At 40.5% G+C, this 19,929-nt stretch overlaps 1 protein-coding gene across 4 annotated transcripts in view; it reads right to left on the bottom strand.

Annotated features, from left to right (window-relative positions):
* PANK4 (pantothenate kinase 4 (inactive)) overlaps nucleotides 1-19,929 on the bottom strand; it is an 83,674-nt gene that overhangs the window by 34,446 nt on the left and 29,299 nt on the right. For all 4 annotated transcript variants that reach the window (XR_016313790.1, XM_089684338.1, XM_089684339.1 and 1 more), the window contains 3 exons: nucleotides 15,550-15,731; nucleotides 3,248-3,329; nucleotides 964-1,064 (listed from right to left, as the gene is read on the bottom strand). Coding sequence is in view for 3 of the 4 variants with exons in the window: in XM_089684338.1 (XP_089540464.1) it covers nucleotides 964-1,064; nucleotides 3,248-3,329; nucleotides 15,550-15,731 (365 nt within the window). In the remaining variant the exon portion in view is untranslated. The remainder of the gene's footprint in view (nucleotides 1-963; nucleotides 1,065-3,247; nucleotides 3,330-15,549; nucleotides 15,732-19,929) is intronic.

Raw genomic sequence — 19,929 nt, 5'->3', positions numbered from 1 at the left:
AGGCTGTGGCCACTTTAAGTAAAACTTTACACACCTTCTGCTTAGATTTGAACTAAAGGTTTAACTGGGCATTAATTCTCTCAATGATTTGGAAGGAATGTCAGAGGAAAAAGTTTGAAGTTTTTCTATCTGTATACTGGTTTAAGCAGGGGCGGACTGACAACTCATGGGGCCCCCGGGCAATAGGGGATCATGGGGCCCCTGTGTCCTTGCCCAAATTCAAAACAGCCTATGAAATAGGTACCAGGGGCTTCTCATGGGGCCCCCTACTGACCCCGGGCCCTCGGGTAGTGCCCGAGTTTCCAAATGGTCAGTCCGCCCCTGGGTTTAAGGTTTGTTGGGGTCAGTATTGCAGCCAGGAAAATAGCAATATCAGAATGAGCTTTGCATACCGCCGCACACTGTATTACGCTCCGGTGTGAAGTAAATGAAAGACCAGCTTCAGCTCAAATCCCTGCCCACTGGTCACACCCAACTTACATGGGCTTAATCAATTAAGCCCAATGTGGGTGAAACATGCCTGAGGGGCGAGAGGTGTAACCAGCAGGCAGGGATTTGAGCTGAAGCATTTGGGTTTTAATTAAGCAGATAAATGTATATGCTCTACAATATACTTGTGTTTTCCAATGTACACACATTCTAAATTAGGGAGCTCTGGCTCCCAGTATGAATTAACCTCCCCACAAACATATTTTGGAGTTAGAAATAAAACCCAAACCAAAAATACACACACCATATTCAGAAAAAAAATTAAAGATCAGCAAGACCAACAAAAAAAAAAAAATATTCAATATTTACCCCACGGAGAACAACCTGTATGATCTACAGGAAAAAGTGATCTTCATTAAAATGGACAGGAACTCTGCCCAAACCTCATACAGAGCAGAAGGTAGGTTGGTTCTTGAGTGAATAAACCTGTGAATTGATCCAGGCCTGTGTAATGCGGTCATTAACAAGACTTACCGTTCCACTCCGGGATCGTTGCATGGGGTAGACATCTGGTGACGTGCTCATAAGCCCAGAGCTACCAGCATAGTTTTCTCCCCAGCTGTACATATTAGGATCTAGATGTATACAATGAAAAGAAGGTTTGCCATTTGCCTTGCTCACTAGTAAACACTTCAACATCAAGAAGGCTATACATTAAAGTGTATGTAAAAACAAGTACTTTTTTTATTTGCCACCCTAAGGTCTGTTAAAGGAGAAGTTCACCTTTGGGAACATGTTCCACCCATGTTTAGGGTGGAATATGTAACATGTTCGCAATGCTGCAGCCCGATCCCCTCCTCCCAGTTACAATAGTATGGGAAGACGTTATCCGTACAAGCTGTCACTTCTTAAAAATAGCGCAGTTGTGCCAGGCTCCACCCCCACACAGCCACATCATTCAGAGTTCCGTGAATGAACTACAAGTCCCAACAGCCTTTACAGCTGTCAGCTTGTAGTTCTCAATGAACTATCACAGCGCTGTAGAGCACCGTGGTAGTTCATGGATTCTTCCTGTCAATATATCTGCTTGGCCGTACATCCAGTACAGGAAAGCAGATATACTGATAGGTCTGCAAGAGATCTGCATGGCACCAGCAATCTGCCAATCCCTGGTGCTTTACAGGCTCCCGCAACCAAAAAATAACACATGCACATTTTTTTACCTGCTAAAACAATGTGCATTTATTATTTTTTGTCCAAAGATGAAATTGTCCTTTAAAAATATACCATTAAGGAGTGTAATTCACCCTCCCAATTCTTGGATCTTACAGCAATAAGTCTATGGTGTGAAGAATATGACAGGGGAGGGTTAGAGTAGTATAGCAAAAGACAACTGGGCAGGGCTGACACCACCTAGTCCACAAAACACTGTGCGCATCAGCCCACCAGTCTTTTGAGTTGAGTCCATTTCTGGTAGACCAACAGGTTTTTTTTTTTATTCTTGCATGAACTGCAAAAGGAACAAAAACAGGTAAATGTGCATGTATTGTAAACATGTACTGCATACGCTGTTTTTTTCTTTAGTTTTTTTTCCAATTTTATTTTGGACCTTAGACATTCACTTTAAAATTACAGACAAAATGTATACAAGTGATAACAGCATTATAAAATGGAGTGTAGTAAGCCATAAATCTAATCAGCAATAGGCTTGAAATACTCTGCCTACTCTAGGCTAAATGAGGATTCTTCATTGGCTTATATTGTGCACTAGAAATCACTGCTCTTTACAGTAGGAACGTACATTGGTCTTTCATTAGGCACAGACAGTACATTGCATTACCACAGTTTATACAAGCTTGCTTTTCTACATTTTGTTAATGTTTTAAGTGTAGAGATATGTAGCCTCCACACGTGCATACTAAAATATGATATCAGCCACAAAAGGAAGTGCATAGTATCCAATGGTTCAGATAACCTTTTACTTGCATTGCGAGAAGGAACAATATAGCGCAACCATTTCCTCATTTATGAGCTGTACAAGATTTTTTAAGATAATAAATACACTTAAAAAATCATTTAAATCAAATATATATAAAAATAAATAAATAAAGATTATTACTTTCCTTCTGCGCACCACTCCACCTAAATGTATTATTTCAGTTGGTGGAGTTTTGTTGGTTGAGGTTTACCAGGTTTATTCACTACTCCAGTTGCATTTTCCATAATCTAAATATATGTGATAATCCAGGGTGGAGAAGGGCCTTCTTATAATTCCTGGTGTACAAACCTCTACACAACTCCCCAAGAGGCAGATTTATCTGTTGGGTGGACTGAGTCTTTAAAAGGTAACCAGTCACCAATGGTTATTTTGTAATGATTTGAATCTCTACTAGTGGGGGGTTATAAGAGTAGCCTTGCTTTATAGGGAGACATCCCAGCTCTTGCCGGACTATAGGGTTGATAAATCACTCAATCGAAAAGTCAGTTAACAAGGTGCTATTAGGATTAGTTACAACATACTCAAAAGACTTTGACAGTTTTACACCCCTCCAGCATCCTAGCAGAATATCTACTTTGACCGAAGGATCGAGACAGATCAGCTTCCACGGAGACCACACAACACTCAGGTGATGTTGTGTTCGGACAGTGAAAGAATACACCTAAAATTATTTTACGCACCCATCTCTGAGACATGAGAATCCGTCATAACAAAATTAAAAAGGTGGAGATTCTGATGGGCCTTCCAAAAGGCCCATTCCTGCTGGTTCTCTTGAAATAAAACCCCTGACATTCCTAAAGTTTTTTTGTCTATACTCACTGTCTTGCTCAGCTCCTTTCAGAAATGCCCCAATTGCACCAAGGTAGCCTTCATGCCTGAGAAAAAGTGCTTGGACTTCCCCCTATATGGAAACAGACAGCCATCAATTTGACTTTGTACACTGCTGCAGTTTGTAAACAGATAATCTATTAATATGCAAGCCATGGAACTACAGTGGTAAGGATCTTGCAACTCTTGGACAACTCGAGATCTCCCTACCAAAATTCCTTATGATTCTCTTAACAGCTCTGTGTGTTTCTGCCCAGCACCGCCATCTGCATGCTTCATGAGAACAAATACATTATTAATCCAACAGGGAGAAGAAGATGTAAGCAAGCAAGAATCTGAAAGTTTGCAAAAGCCCTTGCAATGTATACACTACAAAATGATCTGGAGATATAGCGGTCATCCTGCTGGTAATTCACCAGCTGGGTTAGCGAATCCCATCCATAGGTTGGTGGTGATAGATATAAAAATCATGGCCCATTACAGACTTCAAGATTGCCTGACCTCTAGATATGCGATCCATTTACAGTTCCATTATAACACACTGTTGGGAGGAATCCTCTGCTCAGACTTGGTTCAGCATAGTACCAGAAAATAGAAGGAAGTCTTCCAATTCTGCCTTCCAGCTTTCTGGGTCATGAGACCTATCGAATGATTAGCATTCCATATGTTGATAGATGGTACACATTCCTTCTGTACTGAAATGTATTGTAATTGTACGTTCTCCCTTATATTGTAAAGCGCTGCGCAAACTGTTGGCGCTATATAAATCCTGTATAATAATAATAATAATATTTACCAAGACCGGTAAATGTAGGGTTTTTGATTCCATGTTACAATACAACCTAGGTCCCTGGGGACACCAGTACGACTTTTCATGCAATTTGATGGTTTCAAATCACATGACAAGTCACACCCTATTGTCCGCCACTGAAGCAAGCATATTGGTGCGATTCTGATTTTGAAAAGTACTACTTTCAGGAGCAACTTGCATAGACGTGTGTGCATGAAGTCGCACAGATGTCTTCAAGTCGCCCCTGAAATTGCACTGACATCCAACTTTGAAATCGTGCGATTTTAAACGAAATTGCACAATTTCAAATTCAGATGTGGTGTGACCGAAGTCTAAAAAAGGTCACATCTACAAAAATATACACCCATTGCTGCCAGCAGTTTCTGCAAATGTTCAAAGAAAGGATTTTTTTTCTCCCCCTCAACAAAAAGCTTTTACTTTCATAAAAACAAGGCTTTGCACTACTTACGCAGACAATGATAAAATCCTTTCCATAGGATGTATATTCATACAGGATTGTCCATTTGCTTGGATATGCCATACTGTACAGATATGACAGTTGGAAGACCATGTTTTCCCTGCCATGTAACCTCCATAGCTTCACAGATGGTATGCTGCAAAATACTAAGGAAATCACATTTCCTGAGCAGCAGGTGAGCATAAATGGCACTGATCACACCAGAATCCGATTAGAATCTCACAAGATTCCCTAAAATCTATTAACACTGGTCCGGCCTACCAGGTTGGCATTTAGGCCATGATATGTGGAATGGTTGTACGTGCTGCAAAATATGGAAAACAGACAAGGTGTTTTTTTGTTTTTTTTTTTTACTAAATTCACTTTTACATTGAAAGTCTCTTTAAAAATTGGTTTATAAATATTTTAATATTTCAGCAGTCCTTGTTCCAGAGCACCAACTAAATGTACTGAAGGTAGAGAATCATCATCATGACAGCCAGGCAACTAGCATTTTCAAAAGCAGAGGTCAACAGTCTCTATAAAAGACAAGTTTGTTTATAGTAGAACTAAATGGCAATTTTTTTTTCATTATGGGTCAAGTAAGGCAGGGTTGTGGCCCGTCAGGTTTTTTTTTTTGCCATCTGTTTCACATTTAGGATACTTTTCTTCACCTTCTGTACTATAAACAAAAAAATAGGAAGTGAGAGGAAATCCATGGTTGTCACCAAAACTAGTGCCCCCATTGGAAGATTTCCCCTATATTCCTTTTCTTGTGGCAACCCAAAAATTGGCCAATATTCTCTCACTATAACAGGACTGTAAAATAGGACACGTAGAGAGCGTGAATCTCCCTAGCGGAGGACAAAGGCAACAATAAAAACCTGACAGATGTTCTAATCTCTTTCTACCCTATCCAAAACTAAAAAAAAGTTGCCTTTAGTTATATTTTTAAAGAAAATCTGTGCTGAGAAATTTGTAGCCAAGTAATTAGCTTTTTAACAATCAGAGCCTAGCACTGGTTGCCTACATATTTCCTCGCAGAACAGAAACCCCCACCTTGTATAACAACCCATTCAGTTTGAAAGAGAAATGAAAGGCAAAAAATGTATACATTAAAAAGGAAAAAAATAAAGTGATCACGTACCACCTGTTCTCAACTGCATAAGGAGCTAGGGGAGAAGAAACAGCAGAACACTGGTCTTCCCAGTGAATGGCTGTGCAGGGGACAGTGTACCAGCACAAGCCTGATCAATGGATTAGCTCCCAGCACAACCAGAAAACAGACCACGCTGTGCTTGCCTGCCTAGTGTGGTCAGTTTTTAATAGGAAAGCAGAGGGACTGGTTGGAACACCGGGGATTTCACACAAAACGAAGGATAATTTTTCATACAATTACATGGCACAGCAGGCACATATTAGGAATAATATATTGTTTTTATATATTCTTTAATAGCAGGTCCACTTTGAAAGCAAGCTGCAAGAATAGAAGTATCGTGCCACTGCTAACAATCTGAAGCCTGACAGCTGCTGATCCATAACTTCTTTTGACAATGGCACCCAGAAGGAGTTGAAAATGACACCTGTGTTATGGCTTGGTGAACTGCGCTTATACCCCCCACCGTTATCTGTGCAGTACAGAGACATCATAGCATGTATGCAAGCACGGTATCTCTGGCACTGTAGAATGCTTGTATAGATAGAATCTTCCTGTCTGTGAAGCAGCTACCACAATGACAATAATCTTCGTGTAATAAACAGGAAATTATAGGGCAAAGGAAGGGCAGAACTGCTGCAAGTACTTTTCCTCCTCGCTGATCGCGAAAAAAGGGAACCGCATCCTGTTAGAGCTACGCAACATTTAGCATTGCTCAAATTTCTAGCTTCGGGCCAGGATGTGCTTCCTTCATGAAGATGTAAGTGAAGTGGTTAGAAAAAAAGAAAGTGTGTTAGTGCCTTGTGGATTGGGAAATGTTTTCAAACATTGCACAGACTCCTTTCTATATTGCAACATTCCTGGGGCAGGCCAAATTGCAGGTTTCATCATGAATAGGGATAGCTACAGCTAAGCTGGACCCCATGAGGAAAGAACAGAGAGTTACAGTCCGCAATAGGGAGTGTAGACATCCAATAGGAGTTTCGAGGACTTGCCTCTTCCTCAGAGCCACCTGAGGCTCTGAGGAAGAGGCAAGTCCTCAAAACATGTCTACACTCTCTATTGCGGACTGTTACTCAGCGCGGTGTTGACCCAGATGTTCTTTTATGATGTGCCTTGACTTTGTCATTTGTGAGTACAACACCTAGTTTATTTCCTATTAAACATTTTTTATGGTAATGCACTAGGCCTGTTTGCCCTCTGTTTGTTCTTTCCTCATTCAGTATATTTGGATTCCCCCGGTCCATTTGAAGGCAGCAAGGTGTGCATGTTCCAGGACATTCTTAATGTGGTTGTAGCCTGCATCGAGTCCATCCCCAAGCACAGGAACATTTGTGTTTGCTGGTTCTAAGCTGAACCCCAGCCTGATCTTCAAGTCTTGCACAGTTCTACAGACTCTGCTTCTGTACTAAAATGGCTTACTCTGGTTTCACGGTGCGCTTCTCACAGTGTACCCTGGAAGCTGCCTTATTTTCTAGCTTGAGGATATCCAGCATCTCTAGCCTTTTCCTCTAAAGCCTGATTGTTCCTAGCCCACCCCTACCATTCAGTGGATTTTATTAGTCTGCCTAGGAATGGCCACTCCTACACACACAGTGAAGGAAATAAGTATTTGATCCCCTACTGATATTGAATGTTTCCACTCACAAAGAAATGATCAGTCTAAAAATCGAATGGTAGGTGTATTGTAGCACTGAGAGACAGAATAGCAACAAAAAATTCAAAAGAAATGCATGTCTAACAAATGATGCACTGATTTGCATGTTCATGAGGGAAATAAGTATTTGATCCCTCCTCAGAAGACATGACTTAGTACTTGGTGGCAAATCCCTTGTTGGCAATCACAGAGGTCAGACGTTTTCTGTAGTTGGCCACCAGGTTTGCACACATCTCAGGAGGGATTTTGGCCCACTCCTCTTGGCAGATCCTCTCCAAGTCATTAAGATTTGGTGGCTGAAGTTTGGCAACTCAAACTTTCAGCTCCCTCCACAGATAAATGCTCCCCCTCATTGGTTCAGACACAGCAGTGGGAGCCATTGGCCGCTTCGTGCTCTGGGAGTCTTCTGGACACACAGTCGGCTCAGAAGCGAGCATATGTGAGGCCCCCATAGCAAGAGGCTTACTATGGGGGCACTTGCCGCGAGGAGGAGCCAAGAGTGCCGGCAGGGGGAATGAGAAGAAGAGGATCAGGGCTGCTCTGTGCAAAACCACTGCACAGAGCAGGTAAATATAACATGATTATTTTTAAGAAAATTTTACTTTTAGAATTACTTTAAAATTTCAACTTTAAAACCTCCAATGGGATTTTTTGTGGAGTCCCCATTAGGGAGATCACACTTGTCTTACTGTTAACACAAACAGCTGTCAGAATAAGAAGGAGAGGAGAATTTGTCTAGTTTCCCACAGATCTGCTAAATGTCTAGATGTAGGACATATTTTTACTTATTTCTATTTATTTTGTCTTTTTTCTTCTGGAGTTATTGAATATATTCATAAGGTTTATTTTTTTTTTAGCTGTGTGAATTTAGTACATTTATGCAAAACTAAAATAAATATACTTGTCTCATACAGCAATAATCATAGCGCACAGATTCAACAGGAAAGGAAGTGTGCTATCCCTCTACACACACTGTTCAAGGACGGCGGATTTCCTTTTCTCTTGGAAAGAAGTAGAATAGGGGAAGTAACATCTTACATTATGTATATTGTATACACAACAGTTTATTTGGACTTAGAATCCAGTATGGATCAATTGTTAATAATGTGTGCAAAACTACACTTTCAGAGTGTTTTATCAACAACTTGTGGACATTGAGATTAATGGGACATTTTCTTTACAAGCAATTGCAGACAGAGAGGGGTAGGGCGTTTCTGTAGCTTATGCGGTTTCAAATCTCTTACTAGGATTCTCTAATATTTGGACATGATAGTTCTTGCTTATACGGTTTTATGTGGCTTTTCCATGATGTGCATTAAACTTTGGAATTTCTTTACAATTGGGTTGTTTCTTACCAAGTATAAGGATTTTATAGTAAGCACTTTCCCTTTTGTTGCAGATTTGAGGATCATTCATACCAACCAGCAGGGTAAAACATTCACACTGATGTAAGTTGTATAGGGGCTATGTCTTGTTACAAGGATTGCACAGTTTAATTTTATCTCTTATTTTGGTCAACTTTACTGAAGTGTCACAAAAGGACACTTCATTCAACTGTATGCACTGCAGCATGCTGCGATGCACATGTGGTGACATCTGGGAAGGCATGTTGTGCTGCAATAAAATGCAGACATGATGCATTTGTATGCTGTGCACCTCAATGCAATTGTTTTCTCTGTGCCCTTGTGTTGAGCCTGTGTTGGTCTGTGCAAATCAGCACAACTCAAAGGGCATACAGCAAATAAGCCCTTATGCTAATGGACTAGCTGCTAGCTTTTAAATTTTTGAGCCAATATTTTTTTATGTTGTGGATTGCATCTGTATAAAATTTTTATTTGGGCTACCTTGCCAAGAGTCACATTGAAGAGATTTAATCTTTGCTTTGAGTGCAAGAGCAGAAATACAAAATACTATGTCTAATGTACTGGAATTTATTGCACATTAAATGCTGCAATATGTCCTGTACCAGCATTTCACATTCGAGGACTATTATATATATACACACACTATATTGCCAAAAGTATTGGGACACCTGCCTTTAGACCTAATGGCATCCCAATCTTAGTCCGTAGGGTTCAATATTGAGTTGGCCCACCCTTTCCAGCTATAACAGCTTCAACTCTTCTGGAAGGCGTCCACAAAGTTTAGGAGCTTGTCTATGGGAATGTTTGACCATTCTTCCAGAAGCGCATTTGTGAGGTTGGGCATGGATGTCAGACGAGAAGGCCTGGCTCTCAGTCTCCACACTAATTCATCCCAAAGGTGTTCTATCAGGTTGAGGTAAGGACTCTGTGCAGGCCAGTCAAGTTCCTCCAACCCAAACTCGCTCATCTGTGTCTTTATGGACCTTGCTTTGTGCACTGATGCGCAGTCACGTTGGAACCGGAAGGGGCCATCCCCAAACTGTTCCCACAAAGTTGGGAGCATGAAAATTGTCCAAAATGTCTTGGTATGCTGACACCTTAAGAGTTCCCTTGACTGAAACTAAGGACCCAAGCCCAACCCCTGAAAAACAAGCCCACACTATAATCCCCCTTCACCAAACTTTACACTTGGCACAATGCAGTCAGGCAAGTACCGCTTTCCTGGCAGCCACCAAACCCAGACATGTCCATCAGATTGCCAGACAGAGAAGAGCGATTCGTCACTCAAGCTCTAGAGTCAAGTGGTGGCGTACTTTACACCACTGCACCCGACGCTTTGCATTGCACTTGGTGATGTAAGGCTTGGATGCAGCTGCTCGGCCATGGAAACCCATTCCATGAAGTTCTCTATGCACTGCTGTTGTGCTAAGCTGAAGGCCACACAAAATTTGAAGGTCTTTAGCTATTGACTCTGCAGATAGTTGATGACTTCTGCACACTGTGCTCTGTCATTTTACATGGCTTACCACTTGGTGGAATTGCTGTTTTTCCTAGTTGCTTCCACTTTCTTATAATACCACCAACAGTAGACTGGAATATTTAGTAGCGAGGAAATTTCACGGATGGACTTACTGCTCATTTGGCAACCTATCACGGTACCACTGACCTCCTGAAAGCGACCCATTCTTTCATAATTGTTTGTAGAAGCAGTCTGCATGCCTAGGTACTTGATTTTATATACCTGCGACCGTGGAGGTAATTGGAACACCTAAAATTAAGGATTTTGAGGGGTGTCTGGCAATATAGTATATAGTGTGTGTGTGTATAAAATAGTAACCCACGGTGAGCATATTACAGCACAAGTGCAGCTCAGTCTGCCGTGTTCAGGCACCTCAAGAGAGATTTCTGACCCCTTACTACACATGTGTCAAACATGAGGCTCACGGGCCAAATTCGGCCCTCCAGGTCATTTCATGTGGCCCTCGCACCTCTCCTGCAACTTCGGCACCTCCCTCATCTCTGACCCCACCTTGTCTCTACAGTCGGCAGCAGGCAGTACAGAACCCCTCCTTCAAATCCCGTGCTTCTCCGTGCTGCCACAGAGGGGCTAGTCTCTGCCATCACCCATCCCATCTCAGTAGTCAGAAGCAGAGAGAAGGATAGAGCTCCTCTTGCAGATCCTGAGCCTTTCTGTGCAGCCACAGCACCCTCTTGACTCTGCCTCCCCTGGTCTCAGCATTCAGCAGACTAGCAGCTGCCTGCAACCCTCCTCTGGTCCTCCTCCAGACCCTGCACTGTTTCTGCAGCAGCAGAAGGTTGTAAGGGAGGGTTGGGGGGGGCTCTTTATTTCTGATGGTGGGGAGGCTTTTGACATCTGATGTAAGGGAAGGTAGGATGCTCTGGATATCTAGTATTACATCTGTAACCGGCCATTTGAAGACAACAATGCTAATGCAGCCCACAATGAAATTGAATAAAAAGTTATCAGGAATTTGACACCCGTGCCTTACTATAAAACATGAGAACAATCCTTACAGGAGAACATCCAAGAAAAAACATGATACTCCACAATTAAAAAAAAAAACTAACAGCTCACACAGAACATTGATCCACATAACAGTGGCCCCTGATTTGCAAATTTTGAGACATTCATTTGTTTCAGAAGTACTATAGAGGAGCTGTAATCTCACCCCTAGAGATTTTCTTGCTCTCTTGGGGATAATTTGTCTCTTTTCAGCCTCAAGGCTAACATTTCTGAATCTGGCCTCCCTCAATGGTTACCTGCAGATAGAAGTGCCATGGAATGCCCTATTACTAAAGAAGAGTTTGTTTTAGCCCTCTCGTCAATGTAGCTGTGTAAAGCTGCAGGCCCAGATGGTTTTCCCATCTATTACTACAAGACCTTCAGTGCCATCCTTGGCATATAATGACATTTTGGAAGCGGGGTAAAGGCTTCAGAATACCCTCCATGCTTATACTGTATTTCAGTCATCCCGGAAAAAGACCTGTCATGTTATGTAGAACTGCTTTAAAATATACAGTCAGGTCCATAAATATTGGGACATCGACACAATTCTAACATTTTTGGCTCTATACACCACCACAATGGATTTGAAATGAAACAAACAAGATGTGCTTTAACTGCAGACTGTCAGCTTTAATTTGAGGGTATTTACATCCAAATCAGGTGAAGGGTGTAGGAATTACAACAGTTTGCATATGTGCCTCCCACTTGTTAAGGGACCAAAAGTAATGGGACAGAACAATAATCATAAATCAAACTTTCACTTTTTAATACTTGGTTGAAAATCCTTTGCAGTCAATTACAGCCTGAAGTCTGGAACGCATAGACATCACCAGACCCTGGGTTTCATCCCTGGTGATGCTCTGCCAGGCCTCTACTGCAACTGTCTTCAGTTCCTGCTTGTTCTTGCGGCATTTTCCCTTCAGTTTTGTCTTCAGCAAGTGAAATGCATGCTCAATCGGATTCAGGTCAGGTGATTGACTTGGCCATTGCATAATATTCCACTTCTTTCCCTTAAAAAACTCTTTGGTTGCTTTTGCAGTATGCTTTGGGTCATTTTCCATCTGCACTGTGAAGCGGCATCCAATGAGTTGTGAAGCATTTGGCTGAATATGAGCAGATAATATTGCCCGAAAGACTTCAGAATTCATCCTGCTGCTTTTGTCAGCAGTCACATCATCAATAAATACAAGAGAACCAGTTGCATTGGCAGCCATACATGCCCACGCCATGACACTACCACCACCATGCTTCACTGATGAGGTGGTATGCTTAGGATCATGAGCAGTTCCTTTCCTTCTCCATACTCTTCTCTTCCCATCACTCTGGTACAAGTTGATCTTGGTCTCATCTGTCCATAGGATGTTGTTCCAGAACTGTGAAGGCTTTTTTAAATGTCGTTTGGCAAACTCTAATCTGGCCTTCCTGTTTTTGAGGCTCACCAATGGTTTACATCTTGTGGTGAACCCTCTGTATTCACTCTGGTGAAGTCTTCTCTTGATTGTGGACTTTGACACACATACACCTACCTCCTGGAGAGTGTTCTTGGCTATTTGTTGTGAAGGGTGTTTTCTTCACCAGGGAAAGAATTCTTCGAACATCCACCACAGTCGTTTTCCGTGGTCTTCCGGGTCTTTTGGTGTTGCTGAGCTCACCGATGCGTTCCTTCTTTTTAAGAATATTCCAAACAGTTGTTTTGGCCACGCCTAATGTTTTTGCCATCTCTCTGATGGGTTTCTTTTGTTTTTTCAGCCTAATGATGGCTTGCTTCACTGATAGTGACAGCTCTTTGGATCTCATCTTGAGAGTTGACAGCAACAGATTCCAAATGCAAATAGCACACTTGAAATGAACTCTGGACCTTTTATCTGCTCATTGTAATTGGGATAATGAGGGAATACCACACACCTGGCCATGGAACAGCTGAGAAGCCAACTGCCCCATTACTTTTGGTCCCTTAACAAGTGGGAGGCACATATGCAAACTGTTGTAATTCCTACACCGTTCACCTGATTTGTATGTAAATACCCTCAAATTAAAGCTGACAGTCTGCAGTTAAAGCACATCTTGTTCGTTTTATTTCAAATCCATTATGGTGGTGTATAGAGCCAAAAATTTTAGAATTGTGTCGATGTCCCAATATTTATGGACCTCACTGTAAGTTAGTGCCCGTAGAAGTGCAAATGGGATCCCATCAAATTTTTTTCTTATACAATAGCACCCAACAAGGTTGTCCCACATCCTCCTTGGCATTTATATACTCTGTACACTATTGCGCCATATAGGTAACAACCCAAACATCAAGGCATAGTCCTCTAGTCAGGATAGCACAAACTGGTTGCTTGTGCAGATGATTTACTTTTTTTTTCATGCCATCTCCAACACCAACCACTACTGAGACCTCTATAATGAATCTGAAAATTACTGAGCTCTGTCCAAATTCAAAATAAAATGTTAGCAAAGCACAGGCTATGAACATTAATTGCCTACTCCACGTCTTGTAAGCATTTGCAAATCCTTCCCTTTAAAGTAGTCAGATACAGCTTACTTATCTGTTCACCCTCAAACAGAATTTTAAGGTCAAAGTTTCTCACTTCTATAGCCAAAGACTTCTGCAGGTGGGAGTAAAAAGAAAGAAAAAAAAAAAAAAAAACCTCCTGGTTTGGCCACAACAATAGTTTTAAAATATGACTGACCTTCCATGTTTTCCCCTCTTGATTTCAGAGGGCCTGTGTGTACAAGGCTTAAATGAGCACAGATTTTCCTACAACCTTACAAGCATCATTGTCACTTTGAAGTTAGCACCTACACAGCCAGCCTATTATATGCAAAATTCTGGTCAGTAATTGCTAGGAAATGTGAGACAAGTATGCAAACATTCCTTAATTAGAAATTAGCTCCCAGCTATTGGAAAGCAATTTGTAACTTGCAGTACATGTGCTACTAAAGCTCATGACAAGAAAAAGAAACCCATTTACTTTTACTGGTGGTTTTTGTTCTGAGTGGTTTTCCTTAAAATCAATAAAACAAATACATTTCTATGAAAAACAGCTAAATACACAAAGTCCGAATAAGAGAGCAGTTTTACCTGCCAATGTATGTGTATTTTCCCAGATTTACACAGCCCTGCCACATAGCAGAGAAAATGTTGTCATCAACCATGGCTGTGCTATTGGCAATACTGTAGAAGAATACCGCGGTGTCCCCTCTGTCCCAACCTACTGCCTGGACAGTGGAAGAGCAACAATAGAATGATGTGAAAAACAATATAAAAAGGAAATTAACAGGTGCTACCACAACATAAACATGACATAGAACATATATATTTTCTTTATAAAGTCCGCCGCACCAAACTGCAACAAATCTTCAAGTGTTCCTTGTGTTTCAAATAAAACCTTAGATTGTACACCCCTTGAGGGCTAGGGACTGATGTGAATGTACAATATATATGTAAAGTGCTGCGTAAATTTCGCTGGATCGTGTCTTCTAGGTGGCTTCCTGAAGATGTGGTTGAGTAGTATAAAAACCCACAAGCGGTGTCTGACCTTTAGTAATATAAGGGACACAATTCTGTCGGTGAATGCATTTTTCTCACAGTGGTGTGGAGACTGGTGGCACAGACACAAGATTTGAAACACAAGAAACACTTGAAGATTTGTTGCATTTTGGTCCTGTGGACTTTATAAAGAATTTATATATATGTTATGTTTATGTTGTGGTAGCGCCTATAAAAACTTCCTTTATATTGTTTCACATCTAAATAGTGGTTTTGTATATCGCTATAGGAAGGCAGCATCACAGTTTAGACACTGTATTTTACTAGCAGGCACCTTTGAGATATAAGTAGAATGAGATAAGTAAGAAGATAAGTAAGAGATAAGTAGAATGAGGATGCCATCACTATGCTCACTCTACTCTCTCCTCCTATCAGCATGCTCTTTGTTAGCACATTAGCATTTAGCACATCTGATTGGCTCCAGTCCTGCCCCTCCGTCTGCTAGTCTGGGTGTTGCTGTATAGAGAGTTGCAAGAGCCTTATAGCAAGCAAAAGTTCAGTACTTTCATTAGCTGCTTTTAAAATGCATTAAAAAGAAAGAATGTATTTAAATACAGAGCTGTATTTGTAGGTGTACTTTATGTCTGTCTGGAGGACAGTTTTAACGACTTCAAAGCATGTCAAGAGATTAAATCATGGCAAACGTCTTTCACCCATGCAACATAATTCACCCTGACACTGCCAGATTGTGGCTAGTGATGCTCAAATCAGTTACATTACAGCAATAATCAGGCCATGTGGCCAGCCTAGAATATTTCCCTATATAGCCTTTTATACTGCAATTCCCACCTTAGAGAAGAAGTTGATACTGTAGGTGATGGTATGCATTGTGACAGGATGACCTCGAATGAAGAAGCCTCCGAAATACACCTGAGATAGGTTGTGCTGTTTGGCATAGAGACACGCCAACTGGCCAATGTCATTGCTGATCATGTGCAGTAAACTCTTTGCCATGTCCTCTTTGGAGAATTCTAGGGTACATAAGAGAAATATTGAATTAGACTTACCCATCAACTCCCTTTCCAAGAATCTTCCACAGCTGAAACCTTAAAAAAAAAAAAAGAAAAGGTTTTTTCTTTTAGTTATAATTTAAAGATTTGGATCGAGGCGAGGGGATAGAATCCTTGCCATGTTTTTATTGCTGTCTGTGTCCCAGTTAGGGAAGCTTGCACTCCCTAATTGATTTGCTTTCCAATTTACCAGAAATGAAAGTGAGGATAAATCCATTTTTTTTTTTAGTTACCACCAGAACAGGAAGAGTGGGGAAATCCTCTAATGGGGACACTTGTTCCCACAACAAACAGTCTTAAAGAGGGATTTCCTACATACTGGAAAGATTTCCTCATTTCCTATTGAGCCTACAGGAAATCTTCCAAATGAGACAGATGGGAAATGAAAAATTGACAGTGGCTTTAACCCTCCCCTACTCTATCAAAAAAAAAAAAAAAGGAGGATGTTTTGGCTTTAGATATACTGTAAAGTAAACCTGGCACAAACCTGGGCAATTCAAAACTGCTCATATGAATAAAAAAATGTGAAAGCAAGTTTAGATTTGAACACTGCATATCAAAACAAAGAGCAGGTACAGACAAATAGATTAGATGGTTGACATATGCAAATCCTGACTTTTCCTGCAGAAATCAAGCTGGTCCCGCCTTCCTTCCAGTTCCTGAGACCTTTAATAAGAAGAAGACCAACTGCACTGACCAATAGGAAGATATACAGAAGGGAAATGGGTGTCAAACAACTATTACAGTGAAACATAACAGTTTAATATAACACCAGGTGTCAGTATCCCTTGATTGATTATCATTGTTACACCCCAAGAGGCATGTCTATACTCAGCAAGAATTGCCCACGTTACTAACAGGTTTACATCATCTGATAGAAGATCCCACCTACCCAAATGGGACAAGTAGGGAGTTTAAAAAGGTTCGCCCAGCTGTAATTCCTAAAGGTTTCCTAAAGAAAAGGCATCAAAATATATTTGTTAGAAAGAATTATGCCAGGAGTCATTGTGAAAGATTCCTGGAAGGAGAATTACAGGGAAGTGTGATTCATTATTTCCATTTACTTCCTCCCAGATGACACCCTTATCGGACAGGATCCTAAACAGTAACCTGAGAGGAACATAGATCCTCTCATTACCAAAGCTTCCAGATAAGGTATGCTTAGTGGTAGGCAATCAAGGTATATGCTGAAAGCACTGTAATTATGAAAATGAAATGTGTAGAACTGAAGAGTCCCCTTTTAAAGCAACGTATAAACTATATCAAATTTAAAAAAAAAAAAAAAAAAAAAGTAGGCACATTTCAGCTACCTGTCTCGTCGCCCATTTTTGCATTTTTCAAGACCTCCAGTACTTGGAGAATCCTCTTTATCTGACAACTTTATGAAGGGGTCTGATTCCTGGTCCCCCATCAAGATATGTGGTGCCTTCTGCCCCTATGTTACTACCACATCCTCCAGTGGGACAGGGGCTGGTGGAAAGAATGTGGGGCCAGGATCAGACACTACTGGAAGGGTATCATTGAGAGGATGCTCCCAGCACCACAGACCTTGCAGGGGGTAAAAAAAATAAAGAATCTTGGGGCAACATTTAAATAAATATCTCTTCTTTACATTTTGTATGGTTATTTACTGTAAATTGAACATCAAGCAAAACAACATCAGCTAAAAAACAAATATTTTTACAGTTTACCTGCAAAAAAAAAAAAAAAATTGTTTCCTTTGGTGGTCTTGCACTGACATAAAATCACTCTAGTACATTTTGGTAACATTTTACAGTTTCCTGGGTCATTCCATAAGCATTGAACATAGATAACACAGAAGCAGCAAAGCTGAATGGGAAAATATGGGTGTAGCCTGCCCTATGCTGTGGCAAGTTTCTCTGAATCACAAAACTAGCTTTACAGAGTTACAAATCCTTTGATAATAACATATCTAATGTGCATTTCTTCTGTGCCTTTAGTGGTTTGCCAAATATGCTGCTTAAAAATAAAGATTCTAATCAACTACAATAATATTCCAAGATACCTATATGGCATTCACATTTTTTTTAATCCAATTAAGATTTTATGAGTTTTGAAATGGGCATAAAAGGTAATATCAATGCTTAAAAAGACATGCAACTGTCATATATATTCAGTCAAAAAAATAGATAAAACAAGGATTGCCGCAATACAGCTTACACAAAAGGAATGTATTACACAGACAAATTGGCAAGTTATCAAATTGCTGAAGACAAATGAAATGGCAGACCTAAATCACAGACCGTCTGCAGGAATAAGTACACAATTATATAGTAAAGCCCATAAAAAGAGTATAAATTGGTTGAGAAAGTATGAAAACCTAAACCAAAAATGAAATTTTCTGTCTCAGATAGGGATGTTTGGAACTTGGTAATACCCCTAGACATAAATCACAATAGAATATATGGCACTGCCTCCTGAGTACACTGAATCTAAATATGCAAGAACCTCTGTTCAAAATCAATTAGGAGCTAAAAGTCTAATAGGCAGCAAGTAGAAGATTCTGCCTGCTACATAGTCCAAATATCTGAGGGAAACCTTAGGTCATAGATCAGGTTCTTGGAATGGGAGCATTTGATTTATCTTGGTGTTCCATTGTTGTAAAGTAGCCGCCCCAGCTTGGGTGCACACTTTAGTGATCAAATTCTTAGCAGCAAACAATACCAAGGATCTAGTTGAACTGGGGAATTCAAGATATCATGCAAAAAGATTATTTGCTTCCAGTAAGCCTGTGAGCAGGACCAGAGTAGGTGGACAAATGAGCCAGAGGCCCTACAACACTTAGGGCATAATGGGTTTTAATAATGGTTTATATTTTGCTAAGAGAATGGTGATCAAATAGAAACAAGCAAGTATAAATAGATGGGTGAGCTTTTCCGTAGGTTTCAGGAAGACTAACGGGCAGCTGCTTAGAACCTCTTCCCACACCTTATCAGTAGAACCCAAATCAGTCTTCACCAACAGCTTTCTGTTATAAGTCTGGGCATGTACCAAGGAGTCCTGGAATGCTACGTGGGAGTTCAGAAATAATTTATTTCGGAGAGACTCTAACCATAAGGGCAACCAATGGTTAGCTGCAAACACAGGTATTACATGCCCAAATTACCTAATGACCACATGTTTAATCTGAAAAAGCGTAGAATTCAGCAAATTAAATTCTCTTTTTTAGATCAGAAAAGGATTGTAATTGCCCACCAGTTCTAAAGACTGCAAGAGTGATGCGATAGGGTTGATTTACTAAAGGCTTGTAAGATTGTGAACTTTACCAAGAACTGGAGCTACTGCACTTGGCAAATAGGGTAAGGCTTCAGTATGCAAACAATACCCAATCAAGTGCAAGGAAAATAAAAACAGCATTTTTGCTTGCACATGATTGGATGATGGAAGTCAGCAGAGCTTCTGCTCATTTACGAAGCTCTGGAGCAACTGCTTTTGCAGACTGCAACTGCACTTTTTACTAAAGGCAAGTAGACTGTGCACTTTACAATCAAAGTAATTGTCTACACCAGAGCTTAGGATATGGCACCATATATAAAGTTCAGGCAAAGATTGGTTCTGCCAAAAAGAGGCCTGTGACTTTTAAATGCCTACAATATTTAGTTTGAAAATAGTTTTGTTCCTTCACACTCCCAATTTTAGGGCTGCGAAATACAGCGAGATAGCGCCTTGTAAAAACAAAACGTAATTTAGGATTAACGATAAACAGAACGGATGAAAATGCAAACAAACACACTAATATTCCGGCACATGTCACATGTACAAAAAGGCCATTTGTCATTTTATGGCAACTAAACTATCTGAAACTATCTGAAAAGGTACAGGCTTACAAGAATCTATAAGGTTACAGCCATAACCAGCTTTTGCTAAAGACTGCCCAATACAAAAAGGTGAACATTTTCAAAAACAAACAAACATAGGCAGTGCACCTTCATGACAGATTAAAGATTTCTACAAAGTGCAGACTGACTACAGACTACAAGATGCAGATGAAGATGTAAAGAGTTTCATGTTAATGAATTCTACAATCTTACTCCACTTTTTTGCAAGCCACCGCATCTTTCCATTTCCTTTGCAGCACTCATGTTGTACCAGACATACAGTAATTGTGCTTGAGTGGGTCCACAGTTAATAAAATAAT

This window comes from Staurois parvus, unplaced genomic scaffold, assembly GCF_062004578.1.
Source record: "Staurois parvus isolate SC_StPar_1 unplaced genomic scaffold, SC_StPar_1.0 ptg000346l, whole genome shotgun sequence".
Classification (NCBI taxonomy): domain Eukaryota; kingdom Metazoa; phylum Chordata; class Amphibia; order Anura; family Ranidae; genus Staurois; species Staurois parvus.
This window is presented reverse-complemented; position numbering and strand designations above follow the sequence as displayed.